The following is a 23,837-nucleotide window of genomic DNA, read 5'->3' on the forward strand; positions in this document are numbered from 1 at the left end:
CGTTGAGGCGGAGATTGCAGAATTTGATCCGGAAGACTTGATTTTCGGTGGAGTGGGGTCGGTTTCTCCCTTTGACTGGGTCTTTCTCGGCCTTGAAGTCAATCGAGCCTAACTCAGCCGAGACCATACCTACCGAGGTCATGAGCGCTGAGATCGTTCATGCCGAGGTCATGAGCGCTGAGGTCGTTCGTGCCGAGATCAGGCACGCTGAGGTCGTTCATGCCAAGGTCATGAGAGCATGCTTGCCGTCGTCATGCTCACCACCAGGTTTCGGTGTCTTGACCATGTGCTTCTGATGATCCACTTTTCCCCCCAATAAGTAGGTGTTATAAACATGCATGGAATTTATCTAATCCACTCCCTTTTTGCACCATCCAAGCCACTAAAAAGATAAGCTTAAGTAGAGAAGAAGCAACGGTGTAACACTTATCGTAGAGGGCTAAAATTTCCCTGCCGCTAGGTTTGGTAGTTGACGAGGGCCGAGGAGCTGTGCCAATAGGCCCCAAAACCGTTTATATATTTGTTTTGGCGAGAACTTAAGCACAATTTGCCTTTCAGGAAACATGAAGCAATGTCATATATATTTTTTACAAGTAGTTAGAGATAATTAGCTTAGAAGATCTGGCTTGTCTTGAAGCTTGAGATTCCTTGGGTTATTTGCCACAGTTGGCGAACTATCTTGGAGAGTTTTGAAGAAAACTTACAATGTCAAATTCTAGAAACCTAATCAAGTTCCTACATTACCCTTTTCTCACCATAATTTGATGTCAGGCTTCTACGGATTTTAATCCTAAATTCATGTAAATTTTAAACAGACTTACGCTACAAGGTTTTTGGGAACAGTGGAGAGTTTTCCAGGGAAATTTAGAATTCTCTTCAAATATTTCTACAAGATTTCCAGAAGTTTTGTGGATATTTCTAGTAGTCTGAATATTCCTCGTAAATATTGCATATGAAAAGTAGTTTACAATAATTTGACTATCCGATGGACGGAATCATTATAGCCGAGCATTATAAATAAGAAAAAATTATTAGTGGAATCAGATCCACAGCTCAACGATAGATCAATTTAATCATGAATTAACATACACAAAGCTAGAGTTTTCAGTGTATGCTATGTGTTATTCATCTTTTCGCTCCAAGCATAACTAAAGGGAAAGGCTGAATTTAATACGAAAAAAACACTATGCAGAAGATAACCAATTACCCATCTTCTTCTACTGTAGTAATGCCTAACTTTTATTGTCAAAGCATATTTTCAATATATTGGTTCTTTTTTAATTCCAAAAAATATGAATGGATTTGTAAGGTAGAGGTTTGAAAGAATCTCCTATTATTTATCACTTCAAAACTACAAGACTTTTATCTGTTTTATCACTTGAAATTTTTGATGAATTTTCTTTGACTCATTGATTTGCCACGTCTTAGCCCCATTTATTTTTTTCCAATATAATGACGGACAAGAAAAGTTTCTTGCCTATTTCAGATAATTTTTAACTATTTTTTGATCTGTTAATTTTATTTTGTTTATCAAATATTGGACAAAAATTTCCACCAAATAAAGTTATCTTTATATCTATATACACACACACACACACACACCACACACACACACTAATTGTATAAAAGACCATAAGAAACTAGGAGAGTTAAGGACATTCCCTTCGATGTTTTGTTTTGATGAAATTACCGGAAGTATCCCCCAATAATTTATCATATCTTTCAATGTTTGTAGTTGACTTTGATAGAACCCAGATCCATTATTCAAGCAACCACTTGATTCTAATCATTTGACAATAAATTTGATAATAAGCAATTAGATAATAAAATAGCTTATAACGTAAAAACAATAAACACTGAAAACTTTTTCTATCTAAAATTATTCATTTTCTAGTTCAGTAATTAGAATACTGAACCCTTCAATATATAACATGCCTTATAATTGTGCTTTATGGATATTTTGTATAACTCAAATGACAGATCTTTTGGCCATAATTCAAATGCATATGCTCGTTTATTTTATTTTATTTATTTTGGTGATCCTCAAATGTGCCATTGCCACTTTCATGTCATTTACAACTAATGCCAAACTGCAGGCCTTCAATTGGGAACTTTGTTAGAGTATATCATCTTAAAATAAATACTTTATTATTGATATGGGGTTCTTATGAGTTCATGCATTTTGGCGATTCTTCTTGAGCATTATTCTGTCTTGGACAATAGAATATATTTAATATTTATTTTCACACATTTTACCGTATATTTATTCTTCTATTAAAAGAAACTTTTTGAGCGAAATGAGAAAATATGCCGAGTTTTTGGTTATCTATACTCATATATATTGTACATGACACATAAAATAAATTTCATGATTATTTGTTGCCTCGCATTCAACTATCTCGCATAACCAAGCATGATGAAAAACTTGCATGATAGAAGCCTAATTGAAAGAAAATATATGCCAGCTCCAACAAAATAAAAGAATTGGCAAAAAGCACTAGTAGAATAATGGAAAAAAATAAAAAAAGTGTAAATCAAGATGAAAAAAATATAAAAAAATATTTTGGGGTGTAACTCTTTTTAGGCCCGCACGCACACACAAAAATAAAACCTTAGAGCCACATGTGATCGAAGGATTAATGCCTTGTATCACTAATTCTTTTCTCTCATATGTCATGCTAGATGTGAATTCTAGCACCATAAAATCAGTCAAAAAAACCCAGATATATGCATGAAAAATGGTCAAATAAAAATTCGATAGACACTGATGAAAGAGCCCAATTTCTCTTTGAGATATGAAAAGCCGAAATTTTGATTTATTCATAAAATCTATTTTAAATATAAACAAACAAACATATAAAACTGGATCCAAACAGGTTAAAAACGAGCAACCAATCTAATGTTCAAGCGCCCGTGAATTCCATCAAAGTAGGCACGATAATAACTGCTGCTCCACGGCTCCACTTCGGGTGGTTCTATATACACCCCCCCTATTGCTCAGGACACCCCCCAAAAATTAAAAAAAAATTAAATACTCTCTACACCCCCCCCCCATTTGCTAAGGACACCCCTAAAAAATTAAAAATTCCTAAATTACCCCCCACCCTCCCCACCCCCTCACCTAAATTGCTCTCTACACCCCCCAAACCCCCCCCACCCCGCTCTTCCCCTCCAAAATACCTCGCCAACGCCCAAAACCCCCCCGTTCCCCCTTCTCCCTCTCGTCGCCGGCATTCTCCCGATCTCCGACCTCCTCGCCGGCTTCTCCCGGAACCACCTCGCCGGCTTCTCCCGAAATTTTTTTTTTTCACGGTTCGTGCTCCGTTCGGCACTGGATCGCCGAACAAAAGGCTTCTGTTCGGCTGAACAGTGCCGGACAGAAGCCTTCTGTTCGGCACTGTGCAGCCGAACAGATCTGTTCGGTTGAGAGTTGCCGAACAGAAGGCTTCTGTTCGGCACTGTTCAGCCGAACAGAAGGCTTCTGTTCGGCACTGTTCAGCCGAACAGAAGCCTTTTGTTCGGCGATCCAGTGCCGAACGGAGCACGAACCGTGAAAAAAAAAAAAATTCGAAACAAGGTGGAACACGTACCTTTGCGGCCGATTCTTCGTCCCAAATCACTAGTTGCTTGTCCATGCTTCGAATGGGGCTTAAATCTTCTTCAAAGACCGCCTAAACGATGTAAATGGATCGAGGGGTTTAAGGGGGGTTTGAGGGGGGTTTTTTTTTTTCTTTTCAAAACGAAACGGAGGAGGAGGAAGGGGGGTGTATGAGAAAATTTCAAGGGCAATATGGTAATTACACTAAAGGTTAGTTTGGGTTTTTTTTTTTGGTTTTTGGGGGGTGTCCTGAGCAATAGGGGGGGTGTATATAGAACTACCCCTCCACTTCCCATCCCCCGTCGAGACTTACGACCAACCAATTACCCCATTCACCCCTCCACTCAGATCTCACTCACTCCCACTACAAAGAAAGAAGAAGAAGCGAGCAAGAAGGAAGGCTTCGAAAAGCCGTCACGTTCTGTCCATCCTTGCTCGGGATCAGAGAGAGATCTCTCTTGGTGAGATCCGGGGAAGGGGGAGGCCGGGAGGGCATGGGGCATGTGAACCTCCCGCCGTCGAGGCGCGGTGGCCCGGGGCGGCAGTGGACCTTCCTGGACCTCGTATCCGCATCCTTCTTCGCCGCCGTGCTCGTCTTCTTCATCCTCGTCTTCACCTCCCTCGGCGACTCCCTCGCCGCCTCCGGCCGCCGCGCCCTCGCCCGCTCCTCCTCCTCATCCGATCCCCGCCAGCGCGACCGCCTCCTCGCCCTCCTCGACGGCCCTCCCGTCCCCGGAGGCCACCGCGCCGTCATCGACGCCTGCCCTGCCGAGGAGGTCGACTACATGCCCTGCGAGGACCCCCGCCGCAACAGTCAGCTCAGCCGCCACATGAACCTCTACCGCGAGCGCCACTGCCCCCCGCCAGGGGAGTCCCTTCTCTGCCTCACCCCCCCGCCCCAAGGGTACCGTTACCCCGTCTCCTGGCCGGAGAGCCTTCATAAGGTATCCCCTTTTCGATCAATTTATGATAAAATAAGGATTTTTTTTTTTTTTACAGTTCCTGTGGTTCTTGATTTCGATCCTGATGACGATGCCTGAACTATAGGCCGAATTCTTTAATTTTGATATGTTAATCGGGAATGTCTCAGTAATTCGTTTAACTATAGTTGAATCTTGTTTTCCTTTTAACGGAGTGATTATGTTTATGGAGTCACCGGAGTATGCAAGTAGATGACTTAGTCAGCCAATATGCACAGAGGGAATTCGTAGTAAGATTTCGTTAGTACTGACTGAATGGCTAAAATTGTAGTAGTAATTATTCAGAAATCTCATTTCCCAGTAATAGGGCATGTTGTTAAATAATTAAGTGTTCCGGTGGTTGGTAAGAGAATAAAGTTTTGTGGAAAAAGAAATAGAGAAAAAAAAGGGATAAACTGTTTCGAAAGAGGCTTACTTTTAACAGTGGAAAAAAAAAAGATTGATAATTAAAGGGTGGCACAGTGCATGAGGCTCCCGTCCTCGCAGGGTTTGGGAAAGGTCAGATGGATGTATCCTAAGCAACCTTGAAGAAAAATGGCAATTGGATTAGATAATTCCCTGCTTCCTCAGCAACCTGTCTGAGACTTCCTGTGCAATTTTTTTATTACAGCTAAACTAAAAAAACTCTCGGTTTTTACATTATCTCATCTAATGCTTTCTTCCCTAGCCCTTTTTTGTTATGCTTTCCCCTTTTCCTCGATAGACGCTCTGTAGGATAGTTCTATATAGGCCTACACATACAATTCATGTTTGTGGCAGAATTTGAGAAATTTTGCTTCTACTTGCTTTGGAAGTGATGACCCCCTCAAGTCTTGGTTAAAGCCCCTATGGGCAGTGTGACTTGATCTGGTTATCTTCATATATCTGCCGTTTTCTATTATTTCTAACAGCACTTCTTCTGAGCTATCCACTGAAACTGTTTCTCTCATAAAATTTATATTCAGTCCTGGTATTTGTATCCATGACCTAAAGCTGAGGACTTTCACTTTAAATCCACTTGAAAGTTCAATTATTATGAAAAACATAGGCCTGCTTAGAAATTTCCATAAACCTTATTTTTCGTTCTGGCCTTATAGAATTCCTAGTACATCCACATTAAACCAAATCTGCAAGTCAGCAAACCAAAGCTGTCCTAGCATGGTGGCATTGTCATTGCTTAAAGTTCTTTGGTACATCACACAAAGAATTAAAATGTGCCTTAATAGGTAATATAATTGAAGAAAATGCCTAAATAATGAGCAATATGATGAGTAGGCAAAGTAGCATGTGTGTATGTTAAAGAAGCATTTGTTGACTGATTGGTTCTTATGATATGGCACTTCACTCCAATATGGTTGGTGCAATAGTTTGACATGAGATTTGGAGCAAGTCATGTGGAATAACAAGCACTGACGCATGAGTTTGGGATAGTTTAGAACATGCTGGAGAGAAAGGAATGCGATTTCCTTTATGACATCTTGAGGCATGCAAAAACAGATGTTTGTTTGACATTGATCATATGAATTTTGAGATTTGTGGCCATAGGCTCGTGAAGTTGGCAGATACTTTTCACAATTTAACAATATTTTGTCATGCTATCTTTATGAGATATCTGATTTGTGGAGGTCATCAAAGTCATGAGATTTTTGTATCATGATGGTTGGGTTGTCTCATAAATCCTTATTTGAGAGTTGAGAAGTAGCTTATGAAAGAAGTTGCTGTTTAGGAAGTCGGGTCGTCGGAGCAAATTATGCTTTATACTTGCTTATAAAGCACCCCTTATGTACAAAATAACAAACTTTATCATCTGCCTCATGTAGGTAATTGTGTACAATCATAATGTAGCCCTATGACTCAATTCCATGTGTTTTAACTTCATCTTTGGCTTAATCCTTCTTCCAATTGCATTTATTCTCTATCTCTTTAAGCTTATCCTGTTTATAAGCCCCAAAATTATATATGGTGTGCTTTCTTGTCCATAAATCATAGAATAATTACCTAGTGATCTCTCTCTCTCTCTCTCTCTCTCTCTCTCTCTCTCAGCTCTTAGATTTTTATGATTTGAAATATGTCAATTTTTTTGAGAAACTCCTTTGTGTGTGGCCATGGGATTCAATTTTGACCATTCTTTGACAAATATATACCTTATTCAGGCTTGGCTGTTTGTGGTAACTGAGCTGATATTTAATGGTTTTAACCATATGGGGCCTTAACTAATGTACTATGTCCTCTTTTTTAGGTGACCAGCAGCCATTCTTTTTGGAAAAAGTGGAAACTAGGCATTCTAGGCTAGAAGGACCATGCCAACTGCCTCTTTCATCCTATCTTTTTCATCATTTCCTACTACTTTACTTCTTTTTAATAAATTCTTTTGTTCGTCCTGCTTTGTGCTCTTCTACTCAAATTCCTTTAATGGGAAGGAAACCATACATGTGATGTATTATAACCTTTAAGTCTATTAAGGCAAAATTTTGGTGCTATAGTGTCTAGGTCGTAATCCTTCCATAGCACAAGAGCAGTCTTAGGTTATTTCAGCTTTCTTAATTGAGGACGCGTCTTCTTGGGGCCAGCTTGACTTGAAATATTTTCTGTTCCTTTTCTTCTTTAGCATTCTTGTAAGAGATCCAAGTTGTTTCAAAACCTTTCATTAGTTTAAACCACATAGAGGCTACCATTAAGAGAAGGGCATACTTGTAGTATTTGATATGTTGGCTATTTTAATTTGCTGTTAAGGCTTGAATATTCTGTTTACACAGAATTTTTCAGAACATAATTGCTGTATGTGGGGGTGCCTTGGGGACCACATAGCACTTATTTGGATGTTGAGCTCTCAGTTGAACGCCTAGGAAATGCATTTAAAGATAACTTTTATTAAAAAAAACTTGTATAACTTTAACTGTATAAGTAGAATGATATCAGAAGAAATAAAAAAGAATTTGTTAAAAAACACTTGCACATATATTTTAGGATTTTACATAGGCAAGAAACACTTACCAAAATACTGACAAAGAACAATGGTTGAAGGTGGATTTCATTGATTAGTACTATGTGATGATTTTCTATGACTTATCTCAATTGGTATAGACTTATCTTATGAAAGTTGTTTTCCTCCCTGAATTACTTTACATCTTCAAATTGTTTCATACTCAAATAAAGATGTTCTTTTAACTCCTATAAATTTCAACATGTACAAATAATCCCTGAACTTTTGATATTAGCCAGTTATGATGTATCTCTTCTGACTCAACTTGTCTTCTTTGCAGTTGTTCTTAGATCACATTATTACTACATCAGTGTCTTATTTCTTTAATTTTGTCTCAGTATTCTTATCCTTTTCATTTTATTCTCTATTAAGATTTGTTCACATTGTTGAATCTTATGCTGTGGTGACATGAAACTTTGCATCTTCACAGTTCCAGATTTCTTATATGACATTATGCATTTTCAGTTTACTAGTTAGAGGTGCTATTTTTGAATGAGCTCTACGTATACTATGTTAAAACCTTTTTGTCTTTCACATGCTAAATTGTACATATGGTTTTTCTCCTTTTGCATGCAGATATGGCATGATAACATGCCATATGATAAAATTGCAGAAAGAAAAGGTCATCAGGGCTGGATGAAGGAAGAAGGCCAATACTTTATCTTCCCAGGTGGTGGCACTATGTTTCCTGATGGAGCTTCACAATATATTGCAAAGCTTGGACAGTTTATCCCGATAAATAGTGGTGTTTTAAGGACAGCTTTGGATATGGGATGTGGGGTAAGATGTCAATCATTGTTGCTGTTTTTAGCTTCTTTCAGTGCTTTTCCCCCCTCCATTTTGAAATTATTCTGATCCATGATTCATCCCTTCATGAAGGTTGCCAGCTTTGGGGGATTTTTGCTTAAAGAGAATATCATCACACTTTCTTTTGCTCCACGAGACTCGCATAAAGCCCAAATACAATTTGCTTTAGAAAGGGGAATACCGGCATTTGTTGCGATGCTGGGCACTCGTCGTCTTCCTTTTCCAGCATATTCGTTTGACCTCGTTCACTGTTCTAGATGTTTGATCCCTTTTACTGCATATAGTTAGTACTCTTGTCCCTGTACTTTTACATGTATTTACTTGCCTCTGCATCTGCTAATTATTTTTTATCTGTATGCATCTAATGCGGGGGTTGCAGATGGAACTTATCTTATTGAAGTGGATCGTTTACTTCGACCGGGAGGATTTTTGGTTATATCTGGTCCACCAGTGCAATGGACTAATCAGGACAAAGAATGGAGTGATCTGCAGGCTATGGCACATGCCTTGTGTTATGAACTTATCACAGTAGATGGTAATACTGCCATCTGGAAGAAGCCTTCAGGGGCTTCATGTCTTCCAAACCAAAATGAATTTGGACTTGATCTATGTAGTGATACTGATGACCCTAGTGAAGCATGGTAAACTGTACAAGATGTTCTTTCCTGTCTATCAATCTATTGCTACATTAATCAAAAATAAAGTTCTGACAGATGTTTTTCTGGATTCAACTGTATGCCTAAAACTAAGCTTTTGTTTGCCAGGTACTTCAACTTGAAAAAGTGTGTCAGTAAACCATCCCTTGGAGGAGAAATAGCTGTTGGGTCCATTCCTAGGTGGCCAGAGAGACTCTCCAGACCAACTGCAAGGGTCTCACTCATGAAGAATGGGGTTGATGTGTTTGAAGCTGACACACGGCGTTGGGTTAGAAGAGTTGCATATTACAAGAAATCACTTGGGTTGGAACTAGGAAAGCCACATATACGCAATGTTATGGACATGAATGCAATTTTTGGAGGCTTTGCAGCAGCGCTAAATTCTGACCCAGTCTGGGTTATGAATGTTATTCCTGCTAGAAAGCCATTAACCCTTGGCATAATTTATGACAGAGGCCTTATTGGAGTTTATCATGATTGGTGAGCTTCTGTTGCGTTCTTTTGCTTATTTTCCTGTAGATATACGAAAGTTCTAACACACTTTGCATGTATCTATTTTTGAATGTTTTCTACTAAATGATTATTTGGAAATTGAATTATGTATGCAATCAGTGCTCTGCTTGTGATAACGTGGTTTCTTCCTGTGCAGTTCAAAGGATAGACATGTGTATCTTTCTTGTATTATAGCTTGTGTCCTGGCTTATTTTCATGATAACAAGGTTTTGTTTTTGACATTTTTGGGAAGAATGCTAGATACAAATGAAAATGTAGGTAACAAAATTCATATTCCATTAAGCCTAATATGTAGAAAGTTAGAAACACTCAAACCACTCTGAATATGATTAAGTGACTCCAATACTTCGTAAACTCAATCTATAAGTAAAATCAGCTCTTTCCCTAGTCAGAGAAAAGATTTAGAAAATTATCAAGAGACCTCAAAGCCTAAGCACTTTGGCTATTCTTAATGAACTTTCCATATATTGCTTCAGATAGCTAGCCTGCTGGTTTCTTTGACCAGAAATTTTCGGTGTTGCCCACCAGCAGAGCTAATATGACTCATTTGATTAAAAAAACATATTAAAATATTTCTGTAAACTGAAACAGGAAGCTGATAGAATTCTTTTAGTGACATCGACATGGCTTTAATTTAAATTGGAACAAGGAATTTAGTTGAATGCTAGATTAGATATTATGATGGACCAACCAGACTAATGCTCTGCTTCTGACTTTTTTGGTAAATTTAATTTGTGTTGGCTTGCATTCAGGACACAATGATCGTTGAGGGGTCGGAGCAAAAACAGAAGTACTAAAATAAATTATGAGTCAAAGTGATGAAGGTTTAACGCTGATGAATGGTGAATCACAGGCTTGCAAGATGACACTGGAAGAAGCAATGACAATTATTTTGTTAAAATGGAGTTGCCGAGTATAGCTGGAAGAAGAAGTGACATTAAATCATGGTTCTATTGAAACAAGGATCCTTAAGCTGCACTTGCTTGTGGACTGGAGCGAACACATCAATAGTGAAATGTAAATTGAAGAGGCTAATATTCTAGGTTAGCTGTCGGATGCACTGACTGAGAGTTTCAATGTGCAGTGGATCTGAATTTATAATGTTAAGTGGTAGCAATTAGGACTGGCATAGGATGGAAGTGTAATGCCATAGGAAATAGGATATGATTTCAGTGATATGCAAGTAGGGAGATGTGCTACCAATGGATGCTTTATTGGAAAGAAGGTAGCTGAGTCACAAGGGCACTTGTGAGATATGTATGTCCAAGATGTTAGTGTTTCCTTAAAAGAGAGAAGAGGAAGGGGGGGGGGGGGGGGGGCATGCCTAGGATCAGGTAGGTTTTAGAGCTTATGAGTGATCATCGTTATTAAATTTGTATAAGGACATATTTGGGACGGATGATGATAATACGGATTAGAACTTACACTGACTATAGGAGGATAGAGTTGGGAGTTATTAGTGTCTAGAATCTCTAGATAGGTTATTAGTTGAATGTGAATGCCTTAATGAGAGAATTTAGTAGCTCTTCTAGGTAATATGGTTTGAGGCAGAACACTGCATTTGTTGCCGGGATAAGCATCAAATCTTAGTGTTTAATTCTAATCTTTGTAGAGAAGCAAAGATGAAAGAAATAAAGGAAGAACATAGAGGTGGTTGTGCTTGGCTTGTTATTTTATCATTGGATTTCTCCATTTTGGAGGAGAGTTCTGAGAGTTGGGGCTACTTTCAGAAGGAAAGGTTGGCAGGCATCTGTGGATTATTTGGTGGGTGTGGACATAAACTTTTAGTTGTGATCTTTCTCTGGTTATACTAAATAGCAAAAAATTCTGATTTCTTAATATCTGATCAAATCTATGCTTCTGAAGTTGGTGATGTTAAGGTTCTCAAGCAAGGTCGGAGGAATCGATACCGGGCACCGTACCGGTTCTTCGGTGGGACGAGTCAGTACGGGTCATGCCAGGCCTGTACCGACAGAGTCAACTATACTGTGGAAGAGAGGAAAAGAGAGAGAGAAGGGGAAGAGAGGGAGGAAGGCTGGTGAAGGGTGGCGGAGGCCAGCGTCCCAACCTCTCCCTCTCCCTCCCTCCCCTGCTTGCTCTCTCTTTCCTTCTTCTTCTTCGGCTCCGGCAATGGGTCTCGTTTTCGTTGCCGGAACCGTACCGGTGAGCCACCGATATGGCTTAGAACGGTCAAAACCGCCCGGTTCAGGATGGTTCTGCTGACCTTGCTCTCAAGTTTAATGGCACTCAAGTTTAGCAACATTTTGAAGGAAGAAATTGAACTATTGGAGATGCTCTCTAATTTGCCACAACCTTTTGGTCATATGAAGCCATCCTGCTTGGAAGCTGTACGATAGCAGAGTATTCTCATTTGCAGATTTTACTGCTTGTTGAATGATATTGGGTTCACATGTTTAGTAGCTAAATATTGTGCGATGGGAATATACCTACTAGAAGAAAATTATATGGCTTATGATTCGTAACAAATTGCTCATATTTGACCACCTCTACAAGAGCAGGTAGGGAAATGGCCTAGTATGTATTTTATGTAAGGTACTGAAGGAGACTGAAGAGCATTTGTTCCTCTGCTTTTGCTCTTTTAAACCATTGTATCTCACCATCAAACACGTCTTCAAGGTGAAGGATGCATTGGGGTTAGGAGTGCAAATGGTTTGGATCGTGTTAGGTCATGAGTGACTCCGACCCAACTCGGTTTCTTGTTCGGGTCCTAATTTTGGACTAAGACCCAACCCAATAAAAGATCAGGTCGGGTCGGGTTGGGTCCGCCGCTACAATTTTTGATCCAATGGGTCATTCGAGTCGAGTCACGGAGTCAGGTCCATATATAACCCGGACCCAACCCAAAAAATTCGAGTCCGGGTTACCAGCAATGAGAAGTTATATAGATCGTTCATTTCTCAGACTTAGCGAGCAAGCTGGAAATAAGAAAAGATAAATAGATTGTTCATCTTTCACCTTATCGATCATAAATATATGATTGAGCAGAAATGAGAAGTTAAATTGCAAATTTGCTAGCATGGATGCTACTCAGAATGGATCATAGATGATGCTAAAGATACCAAAAAGAACAGCAAAGGTGTTGATAGTGTAGAGATACTGAAGGACCGGGCTGTTGTTAGCGATAACAACCACTGCTTGTCCTTAATAAGGATCAAAGCCATTTAAGGTTTAAAATATCAGCATTTACTAATACACTACACCAGCCCAAATTTACAAGTATAGCTTACCGGCAATAAATACTAGTAATACACCAGTGACCTTGTTGATGTTTAATTTACCATTACAGATAACACAATTTATAAGTTCAGCGATATTCTTGCACTGAAAGTCTGAAATCAGGTTAGCTATTTGATTGAACACCCAGAAATTTAACCAAGCCAATCACAACACATGAACCAAACTAAATTCTAAACAGTGCATATGCCAAATTCATGATCACTCTTAATAAGTCAAAAAACATCAAGATGCCACCCAACCATTGGGGAAGCAGACCTAACAGTGTGTATATCACTGGAAAAACATTTGGTGCACTTAGCACCTGATAACTGTGCATAAGTTACTTTTTCTTTCCTAAAAAAATTCTGGTCGGGTCGGGTCAGGGTGGGTCGTAGGATTAAAAATCCAAAATTACCCAAATTAAAATAGGTCGGATCTGAATTCAGTAAATCCAGACCCGACTCGGAAAATGGAACGGATCTAATTTGAGGACTCGACCCAGCTGCACGGCTCCTCCAAAACAGGTTGGGTCGGGTCTAAGCGAGTCGGGGTTGTGTCGGTCACGGGTCAATCCGACCCATTTGCAGCCTTAACTGGGGTCAATCAGATCTCCTTGGATTGTGGTGGGAGGATGGTAGCTTGGAGCTAGAGTTGGACTGAGACTGCGTCTGTCTGGTCGCAACAACTGCTTTGGCAGTGGGGCAGAAGTGAATTGCCTGAATTTTCTTAGTAAGGTGTCATCTAGCTTCTTCACTATCTGCTATACTTCGTGGGTTCATGGACAGGGGCAGAGTTGAAGAAACGGGCAAAGATAGGGTTGCCTTGCACCGTGTTCTAGTTGCTTGTGATGCCAGAGTAGCAGTCTGATTGGGACTCCTTTGTTTAAGTGACAATAACCATATTCCTTTTACTTCAGAACTCTTGTTTTGCTTTTTTTTTTTGGCTTCTGCTGTGCATTTTCCATGATATAATGAATTGTTTGTGGAGTGTGAGGGGTGTGTTTTGTTAAATGGAAGATGGTAAGGAGCCTGGTATATGCTGCCAGTACTTTCATCCCAGTTGTTTTCATCCTTCCATCTTTTCTTTTCTTTTCTCTTGACACACTCTAGGCATTATTCTGTTTGTATCATTTCATTAGCTTACTGAAATAGTGGTAACAACATCACCATTACACTCAAGAAAAAATGAAAAAAAGGAAAATAAATTTCAAAAGTTTAGGCCTCCACTGATGGTATTGTGCAAGAGAATCTCTAGGATAATCTATAGAGCAAAAGAGTGAATTGCAGCAACTGCTTCGTAATTTTACAAGCAAACAGCAGAAATTTAAACCATATCCTTCACGAATGCAAGGCAATTAGAGGCTTGTAGGAACAATTTGGGAGGCTGCTCAAGTTTGTTATGATGGATTGCATTGTAGAAGCAATTAATTAACTAATTCAAACACAAATTCAGGACAGAGGCATGGGTGATGTGCTATTTAATTGAGATTCAATGGTCCCTTCGACTTGAAAGGAACTAAAGGCTTTATAAAATAATTTAGTAGATTTTTGTAACATGGTTTTCTCGATATTGACTTCTTGTAACTGTAGAACGAAAGCAGGCATAGCTGCTGGTTCGATTTGTCTTCTCAAGACAGTTCTCTTGTGGAACAAGGCTTCTTCTGGGCGATTTCTCGACAAATTTTGGGAACTCTTTGCGATGGCTTAATCCATGTTGTGGTGTGGATATTATACTTTTTCTTGTATGAACTATGCGCATGTTAAAGATGATTTGTATTTATTATACTTTTCTTTCAGAACTATGGCTTTTGGATTCCCATCCTCCTGCATTTGTGCTTGTTAGTATGGGCCTTAAAAATGAATGTTGTTCCATATCAAACTTCTTTATCTTGCCTTTCTGTCTTAGCTCCTCCAAAGTCCAGGGTAACCCAAGAGTGTTTCTGTGTGATTTCAATGGATTAAAATGTGGAACCAAAATCGTGGGTCTCCACCTACTAACAGGCCTCTTAGGTTTCAAGGTAAGCCCCTATTTTCTCCAAGATGCTTAGGCAAAGAATCTGTCTCCAGTTCAGAGGGTTTTGGCTTCAAGTTGAGACTCGCACTTATGGGTATTCTTATACTTTTATTAATCATATCTTGTTCCTTGAAGTGAATGCCATTTTAGTGGGATAGGGTTGGTTGTTTAAGATTATGATACTGTGTGATGCTGTCCACCTTCAATGTAAAAGCCATTAACAGAATGACTAACTCGGCACTATATTAGCATTTAATCTCTGTTGAGAAAGATTAACTTTTCTTCCATTAACATCAAGGAGTTAATGTATTCTGAAACTGATATTAAATTGATGAATGAAGTTGGGTTTGTTGAGGCAAGTTAAAATTTTAAATTTTTACGTTCATCAATATCATATTGTATCCAAGTGTCCTTTATTTTGGGTTTCCCTGTTGTGCGTATATCTTATGGAAATGGATAAAGCATTATTGGTCTATCTGCATTTAGATGCTTAAGGATGTTTGCTTGATGATGCCAGGTGTGAAGCTTTCTCTACATATCCTCGAACATACGATCTCATTCATGTAGCAGGAATCAATTCCCTGATAAGAGACCCAACTTCTGGCAAGAGCAGGTATTTGAGACATTATTATCTTGGAATTGCTAGTTTATTTACTGCCATTTTGCTTAGAATTGATTTTTGAGAGCCATCCTATAAACTTGATTCCTATCAAATAAATGCCCCCGTCACAAAGCTAGTGATCATTGTCTTCTTTGTTTATTATGAGTTACCATCTATAGCTGTGATAGTCACTAAGGTTGCTAATCTTGTAAAGGTTTTCGGCTTGATAGTTATGATACTTAAATAATAACATATGGGGAGTTCTTACATATCGATCGATGTTTTATTATGCAAAGTAACAGGGAAAAACAATGGATAGCCTGCAGGGTTGCCCATTTTTCCTTTTTATTTATTCTTTTTATGCTTGTATGCAGTATGCAGTTATGGTCGAGTAAATTGCTTCATACTCAGTACTTTCTGAGGTTAGCATTTTACAGTATGAGATTCCTAGAATTAGAGAACAGTAGTTTATTACCAACCGTTGTTGCTCTAGGTTTTAGCAAGCCTCTTGAAAAGAAACTTGAAACCACCAGAATGATTTCTGTTTTCTGATCTTTGTTCCATGTTCCCTTGCTGGGATGATATCTTCCTGTCTTTTATTTTTGTTGCAGGTGTCACCTTCTTGATTTGATGATAGAGATGGATCGCATGTTACGTCCAGAAGGGACAGCTGTGATTAGAGACTTACCTGATGTCATTGATAAGGTGGCACGTATTGCGCATGCAATTCGATGGACAGCCCAGGTGCATGAGAGCGAGCCAGAAACACGTGGTGGAGAGAAGATTCTTGTAGCAACCAAGACCTTTTGGAAGTTGCCTTCGGCTTCCAATTGACGCATTGATCACGTATCTTTCTCATATTTTTAACAGGCGAGGCTTGGAGTATGGGGCAGGTCTGCTCTGGCTGTAATGCCAACTAAGAAAATGCAATTAGTTTAACTCTTATATATATATATATATATATATATATATATATATATATTTGCTCCAAAAAGTAACAAAAGAATCAAATACAAATTTCAAGTTCCATAAAATTTTTTATACTAGGGTCGTGCTTATATACTTGTCAGGGTGGTCTGTTCAGTTGCAATGTGGCAGCTCTTTATGACTATGCCGGGGGCCAGGGGCCAGGGGCCCACCTTGTTTTTGTCTTTAAATTTTTCAAGTGTCATACTGATAGCAACTTGTTTGCTGATCTTTGCACTTAAACCTTTTGTTGAAGCAAACTAGCATTACGAACTTTTAGCATTTGTCCGGAGAAGCGGATATGAGTTTGCAGTTGGTTTTATCTGAATTTGTACTATTTTTTCGAAAATATATCTGAATCTGTGCTCAAAACATCAGTATAGGTAAATTGCCGGCTTTTGTGCGTGTGCGCGTCTCCGTGTGTGCGATGTGGCGTGCAAGTGATTCCTCAGAAAGGCTGGAGAGCTCCATTCTTCCAGTAAATTCTGATGTGATTCCTCAGAAAGGCTGGAATTGGTGTGCAACTGAAAGAAACATCTGTCAAGCTGACTGAATTGCTGAGTATGAGGTATGTTGCTGGTTGAACATGGCATACCTGCTGTCAGTCTCATAATTCCCCATCCATCCTACTGAGTTAAGGTCCAGAATTCAGTGCTTTTCATTTTTGTGTTAAAAAATTTGAATCAAGTAATCTCCGACCTTTTAAGATATAGGGTATTGAGGAACTAGGTGTTGGGTCGACTTGGAAGGCTAAAGACCGTTGGCCTTTCGCTGAGCTGATCTCCAGATTAGGAATCCAAGTTAGAAGAGAAGAGCTTAAATCGCATTTAGAAAATCCAAGAATGAGACACGAGTATCTATTTCAGCCAATAGAAAATTAGATTAAGATAAAAAGATGACAGAGAATTTTTTTTTAAAAAAAGTAATAATTATCTCCTGCCTTTTAAGATATAGGGTATTTAGGAACTAGGTGTTGGGTCGACTTGGAAGGCTAAGACCGTTGGCCTTTCACTGAGCTGAGCTCCAGATTGGAAATCCAAGTTAGTAGAGAAGAGCTTCAATCGCATTTAGAAAGTCAAAGAATGAGGCACAAGTATCTATTTCAGGCAATAGAAAATTAGATTAAGATAAAAAGATGACAGAGAATTTTGTTTAAAAATAAAAAATAAAAACCAAATGGCGTCGCCCGGACTCGAACCGGAGACCTTCAGTGTGTTAGACTGACGTGATAACCAACTACACCACGACACCTGAATGATAAAAGGTTCAGGGTAAGTATAAAATATCGTTAACTTGAACCCACATTAAGCAACGCGTACGGAGCCTGAATTTTCCGTGAACATTCTATATCTCAGATAAGCCTCAAATATTTCTTTTTCCCTTGAGAGGAACGAATTCTTTTAAATTGTGGCTGCTGGGCAACTACTTTAGGTATTTCTTGGGTCCCCCCAGGTCATCTCAAAGCGAACTTCGACGGTAGCGTGTCGGAGGATGATGCATCTGGAGGTGTGGATTTTGTGATTAGAGATTTTCTGGGCATGTTGATAGCTGCTGGTAGGCGCTGCACGCCAGGTCTTACTATTGTTGGGGCAGAACTTCGAACAACTTGGGAGGGTATATCTTATGCAAAATAAATTCTTCGTGTCGAGCGGGTGTATCTAGAGGGAGACTCTTTCTCGGTGATCGATTGGATCCGAGGTGTGGATAGGTACGGTGATAGTCATCCACTCATTTGGGAGACCTGGAGGCTGCTTCCGCAGGCGGCCGAGTTTCGATTGCACATGTATTTCGAGAGGCGAACAGGGCCGTTGACTGTTTCGCCTCCTTCGTTTTCCGGCACTCCGGAGAATTTCTTTGGACATCTGTAGCAGATGTTCCATCTCCTTTGAATGTTTTGCTTTCTTCTGATTTGGCTGGCTTCACGTTAGAATAATTTAGATTGCTGTTTTTACCAAAAAAAAAAAGAGAAAAAAAGAAAAAAAAGAGGGTACCATGGGCTTGGTAGCTTTAGTTATAAGTGAGGTGGTGCTACAGATCTCGTGACAAACCTAGAGATGTAATGGTGCATGTTAGATATTAGAGATAGTCCTACGAGCATTTGCTTGTCAAGCTGAATTCATGTGCACACAGCCATCACATGTTTACTACACTCCACTGATAGATAATCGAGTTTAGGGTTCTGGTGGTCATCAGACCAGGCCAGATGCGTGTCATAATTTCTTTTTTGTCCAAGCTAATCAGTAACGAGTTCCTCTCAAGCTTGGAAACCTGACTCAAGGAGAGCCTGAAATATCAGCCCCCCCTTGAAATGGCGATCTCCACGAGCTTCACATCGGCAACGATCAGATATTTTTTGATTTTGTACAATTGGAAGCTCAATGGACATGAGGTTTATTTTCCAAATACACGTACTTCTCGTAGAACATATTCATTCCAAAACAGAGTCGTCAGCAGGTTCAAGAGAGCCCACAATCTTTATGTAAGTTTCTGAAGCAGGCTAGTGGAAAAGTGGTTGATGGTTTAGTGTAAAGTGGCATAGAAACACTAACTCAACCATGTTTAGATATTCACCCAGTACTCCTGCGATTATCAACAAGAGTTGCAGGCATCTGATGTGATATGTGAAAAAGAATATCACATAGAGCTGGGTGCACATAAACCAAAGATTAGTGATCGACTCCCTGAAGATTCAAAGTAACTTAATGAGTCACAGTTGATGATTTGACTGAGAAATAACGAGGCAGCCAAAACATAGAAACAGCCAACAAAGTCTGCAGTTTTATATTGTTATGAATAACTCATGCAAGTTAATAGCATTCGAATATTTAACTTTGTCATCACTTTTCGGTCTGGGATGATACTCGTGCTACAATCTTGTTCTCTCACTTCTCTTTCTTGCTCCAGTTTGTTGCTTGTTTATGTTTGTCTTGCTGCAGTTCTGCTGCAACTCTTTCGCGGTTCATTCACTTAACGAAAGAGACTAGTCTTTGTATCCTTATCATTTCCTCAAAAACTTGTTGATCGCATTATGAAGTCACAATTATGTGCAATGAAGACCAGTGAAGAGCCAAGAAACAGGCACTTGACTTTGAAAGGAACGGTTCAATGAAAAAAGATCAAAAACGTAGGCAAACCTGAATCAAGTCTTTAATGCTGTCCAAAATAACCTTTGTGAATGCTAGCAGACCCTCCCCCGACAGGAACAAATGGAAAAGGAAAGATCCACATGGCTGAGAAAAGACCAGTTAGTAATGCACCGATCTCCAATCATTGATTGCGGAATCTACCACAACATCAGTAGCTAATTATTCAGATTACCCTTTGCTAAAAGGTAATAGAACTTGCATGAAACTGTTTGTCCCTCATGAAAACACGTGGCTCATCTGCCACACCAACCTGACTCCTTACATCCATCGCTCGTGCCTTAATTAGGCGACCACAACTTAAAAACATGAAGGGCCAGAGCATGCGATTTCCCACAAAGAGCTTGTTCTTAGCTTCCCATGCTATCCAAGGCATTCTAAAATATTTTACAATTGGACTGTCGATGTTACAACCTAGGACCTCATCCAAAAAAGCTAGCCGAAAGGTATTATTTAAGTTTCTTGATCTGTATAGGCACCTAAGATCTATTCAGCGAATAACTGATGTGGGACTAAACACATGCCCGCATGGGTTCTCACAGTAGAAAAGTCTAAAGTTCTCTCCTTGTGTCCAAAACAGCGAAGACTACACCGATGCTAAACCAGTACAAGCACTAGTAGAACCAAAATTTTCGTCGACATAGGTTTTATAGTTTATATAAATCTGACTGTAAATGAAAATCTAATATGTTAAAGAATGTAAGTAATTAAAAAAAAAAATACAGCACATCAATAGGTATGATGGAAGAAACTAGATAGTGATCACAAGTCCCTGAACAACAACTAGCTATGTACCAATGAACAAAATGTAACTCAAATGTAATAGCAAACAAACTGTAAAGCTAAATATCAGCTCCCTCCTGAAGAAGATCCCAGTCCTCAATGGCCGCAACTCCATCTGGATGTCGGCACACAACTCAGATAGTGGCACCACTGACAATGATCATTTCCATTCTCTCCACGGAAGAGCATTACCAAGCCAACCACAAATCTGCAAGGTACAAGGAAAGATCTAACGGTCATCCATTTGCCCTGCCATTCAGGAGGAAATGAAGAAATATGCCGCTCATGTCAGCAGCATACTTTGACTGACAAATCATGCTAAACTGGTATGATAACACAGCAATAATTTGATAATTTTTTTTAAAAAAACTGAATTTTACAATGCAGGAGATCAAGGGTCTGACATTCAGAACTCTGCATATGGAATGACCTTTAATGATCAGTGATGCCATATGGCTTGTGCAATTACCATATCTAGCAACAAAACCCTCACCTACTGGGTCAGAAGCATTCAAAACTTGCGACCGCCAATCACCCTTTTTCTTTTTACTGAATTTTTTGAACGCCCATTTTTTTAGGAAAATGGCCATCTTAAAAACAAATGTGACATGCAATTTCCTGAAAAAATACAGGAAACAGGAACTATTTTGCAGACCTCTACCTCTACGGCTCCCTCCCATTCTCATGGTTGTATTTATACAAAATCTAGTAATATATCCAGTTTTACCGAAAAAAACAATTTCCCAAAAAATATTCTATAGGTAAGGTAAAACACAAAAAAGCAAGTTGATGACTTAGAAAGCTATGCCAAATTGCACAATATTCTGTATAAGAAATCAAATTTGATAAAGATTTAGTTTGAGCAATGCTTACCCAGCTACGAGCAAAACCAGCGCAATCACCCATAATATCTTCTGGTAAGCTTTATGCTTTGACTTGACCTGGCTTACAGGGGGCAAATTGTGGCGTTCCAGCCAAGCAAACTGAGGCCGAACCAGTAGTACAAAACCTAGGAGAAATCCTGTTAGAAATCCTCCAATATGGGCAAAATTATCAATGCGTGGTAATATCCCGACAGCCAAATTGATCACAATGATGACCAATAGAGTTAACAGAGCCGCAGCCTACAAAAATGCAAAATCAGTGCAATGAGACTCATAAGCCAAAAAAAATTGCATAAAAAGCTCAAACAGAAAATGTATCCACCTTGTTAGTGTATATAGTCCAGTTTGTAATGAGTTCTGACAGCATTGCTCCGAGAAGTCCAAACAGAGCACCAGATGCACCAACAGAAATACTGTTTCTAATGAATAGAGATGAGAGGACGCTACCACCAAATCCTGAGAGAAGGTATATTATCCCAATCCTCACTGCAAGAGGCCAGGAAAAGATCATTCAGGATAGCAAATTATCCATGATACATAGACCAGCCCAAATTAAAAGCTATTGCAGCTGAGAAACGCTCTGAATTATGGAGACATATAGGGACATTTGAAACCAACTATAGTCAAAAATATTCTCATTCAGTATCCTCGGTCGGTGCTAATTGTGTATGTAACAGAGAATAAGAATTATCCTTGCAGACTTCAGTAAAAAAAAAAAAAACTCTCAAAATTTGTTAATTGAACGTATGATGAATTTGATTTCAGCCTAATCTGACATGCAAAAAGATAAAATGATGCAGCTCACCGAATCCAAATTGCTGTTCAAGGTGAATTCCAATAAAGATCAGGCTTAGCATATTAGCAAGCAGATGTACAACACCAGCATGCAACCAGATACAAGTCACCAGCCTCCATCCTTGATGCTGATGCACCAATTTGTCCCAATCGAGAGCCCCCAACTTCTCTAATCTGGAAAAATAAAACAGAGCATATCAACTTGGTAAACGGACCTTCTCTTTTTATATTCACAAGCCCAATTAGTTGGTATAAAGTGATCGAATTAAACTCATTTAAAAAGAAGGATCATACATCACAATATTCTATAAAGAATAGCTATTCCGAACTAGCTAGAATAAGACTGCTACTTTGCAGCACCATGACGAAGGAATCTAAGATCATGTTGGAAAAAGGTTATGCTGAGTTGACTTTGTCTAAAAATGAAACAAGAGTGGTTGATCCAACCACCCGTTAGGTATTACTGTCTCTCAAGTTCTTCAGTGTGGAGCTCCGGTCTTGCCTTTAACTTTGACGACCTTGATCGTCAAATGGTTAGGAGTACCATCTTCAGATAAAATAGAAGTATAGAACTTCAGAAGAAGAAGCTAATATTGAAACTAGCAATATAATAAAAGTCAGCCAAAAAAACTAACAAAATTCAAATTTCATGCTACCATCAATCTCTACACACAAAAAATTAATCATAAAGGAAATAACGGCACGGAAATCAATTGCGATTATCCTGAAGGGGGAAGAGGAAAAAAAGAAATTTTCATCAATTGAGACTCCATATTTCCACTACGGTCGATAATATTCGAATCAATTTTCCCAAGACACCATAAAAAGGAGAAAAATATGGAGAGGATCTCGATGAAATCAACTAAGCAGTCGCCTCCTCCCCCCCGCAAGATTTGCTTCATACGAGCACCCAAGCAATAAAAATCACAACTTTATCACAAATTCTTTAACCAAAAACCATCCCAAGCAATAACAATCGCAAATTGGAGCAAAGAGACATTACGTGGAGGAGGATGGCCCGATGAGGGGATTCTCCCGGAGGGGCTGGAAGGAAAAGCGGTGGAGGAAACGAGCGACGCAGCGACGAACGGGGTTCCGCTGGTCGGGGCAGTTGTTGACGTACATGCTCACGACGAACACCGCCACGTTCGCCACCACGATCATGGGGACGATCCACGAAGTCCACTCCCGCTTCGCCGACGACCCGGCGTCGTAGTAGAAAGGCGACGGCGCCGCCGCGCCGTTTACGGCGCCATAGTACCCGGTGGCGCCCCTTCCCTTGCCTCCGGCGGCGCCGCCGCCGCCCCTTTCGATGTCGTTGGTCATCGCCGCCACTACCCTGCTTCTATAGATCTCAGAGGAGTAGGAGAAGAGAAGAAAGGTGGTCACTTTGTCAGAGGAGGAGGAGGGTGGAGATTTATAGAGGTTTCGCTTGGCTTGGAAGAAGAAGGATAAGAAGGAGAGTCGGTTGGGGAGTGATAAGGAGAAGCTGAGGACGAGAGAAAAGAAGAGTGTGAAGAGTTTTGAGCTTCCTTCACCTCCCCTTCCGCTTGCCCTCAACAACCATAAGTAATTGACTGATGGTTTCTTTGTTAAGAAATTAATTATCTTGGCAAGAAGGAATAAACTCCAGGAGGATTGGTGGGGTTCGGTGGATTGCTTGGCGTTTCATTTTATACGTTGTCCCCGCGGTGAGGCGGATTGTGGTGGGAGGCCGGATATCGCGTACGGACAAGCGCATGTCATTATCTGTGCGATAAGGGCTGACTTGGGACGCTCGGGAGCGCGTGAAGGGGCTTCGGTGGGGTGGTACTGGGCAGCAATTCTAGCCACAAGGTCCCAAGTTCGAATCGCTGCGGCGATTAAATTGTGGACCGGAGCTCATTACTTTGGCCACTG

General features: G+C 39.8%; 2 protein-coding genes and 1 non-coding gene across 3 annotated transcripts; 1 reads left to right on the forward strand and 2 right to left on the reverse strand.

The window, feature by feature from the left end:
- The first annotated feature begins 3,905 nt into the window (after positions 1-3,905).
- Positions 3,906-16,615, forward strand: QUA3 (S-adenosyl-L-methionine-dependent methyltransferases superfamily protein). Its single transcript, XM_026807301.3, has 7 exons — positions 3,906-4,542; positions 8,117-8,320; positions 8,420-8,630; positions 8,727-8,988; positions 9,112-9,483; positions 15,284-15,379; positions 15,979-16,615. Exons 1-7 carry the CDS (start codon positions 4,093-4,095, stop codon positions 16,199-16,201), a joined length of 1,818 nt encoding a protein of 605 aa, XP_026663102.2. The 5' UTR covers positions 3,906-4,092; the 3' UTR covers positions 16,202-16,615.
- An 895-nt stretch (positions 16,616-17,510) lies between these two features.
- Positions 17,511-17,584, reverse strand: TRNAV-AAC (transfer RNA valine (anticodon AAC)). The gene has a single exon. It is a non-coding gene; the product is annotated as a tRNA-Val (tRNA).
- A 2,510-nt stretch (positions 17,585-20,094) lies between these two features.
- On the reverse strand, positions 20,095-23,574 carry RBL2 (RHOMBOID-like 2). The gene is made up of 5 exons (XM_008801304.5): positions 22,942-23,574; positions 21,949-22,112; positions 21,466-21,629; positions 21,133-21,383; positions 20,095-20,467 (listed from the first exon to the last, which is right to left on the reverse strand). Exons 1-5 carry the CDS (start codon positions 23,262-23,264, stop codon positions 20,356-20,358), a joined length of 1,014 nt encoding a protein of 337 aa, XP_008799526.4. The 5' UTR covers positions 23,265-23,574; the 3' UTR covers positions 20,095-20,355.
- Positions 23,575-23,837: the final 263 nt, after the last annotated feature.

The sequence above is a fragment of the Phoenix dactylifera genome, chromosome 3 (genome assembly GCF_051530095.1).
Source record: "Phoenix dactylifera cultivar Ajwa chromosome 3, Ajwa_hap1_PhDact_Kaust_v1.1, whole genome shotgun sequence".
Lineage (NCBI taxonomy): Eukaryota > Viridiplantae > Streptophyta > Magnoliopsida > Arecales > Arecaceae > Phoenix > Phoenix dactylifera.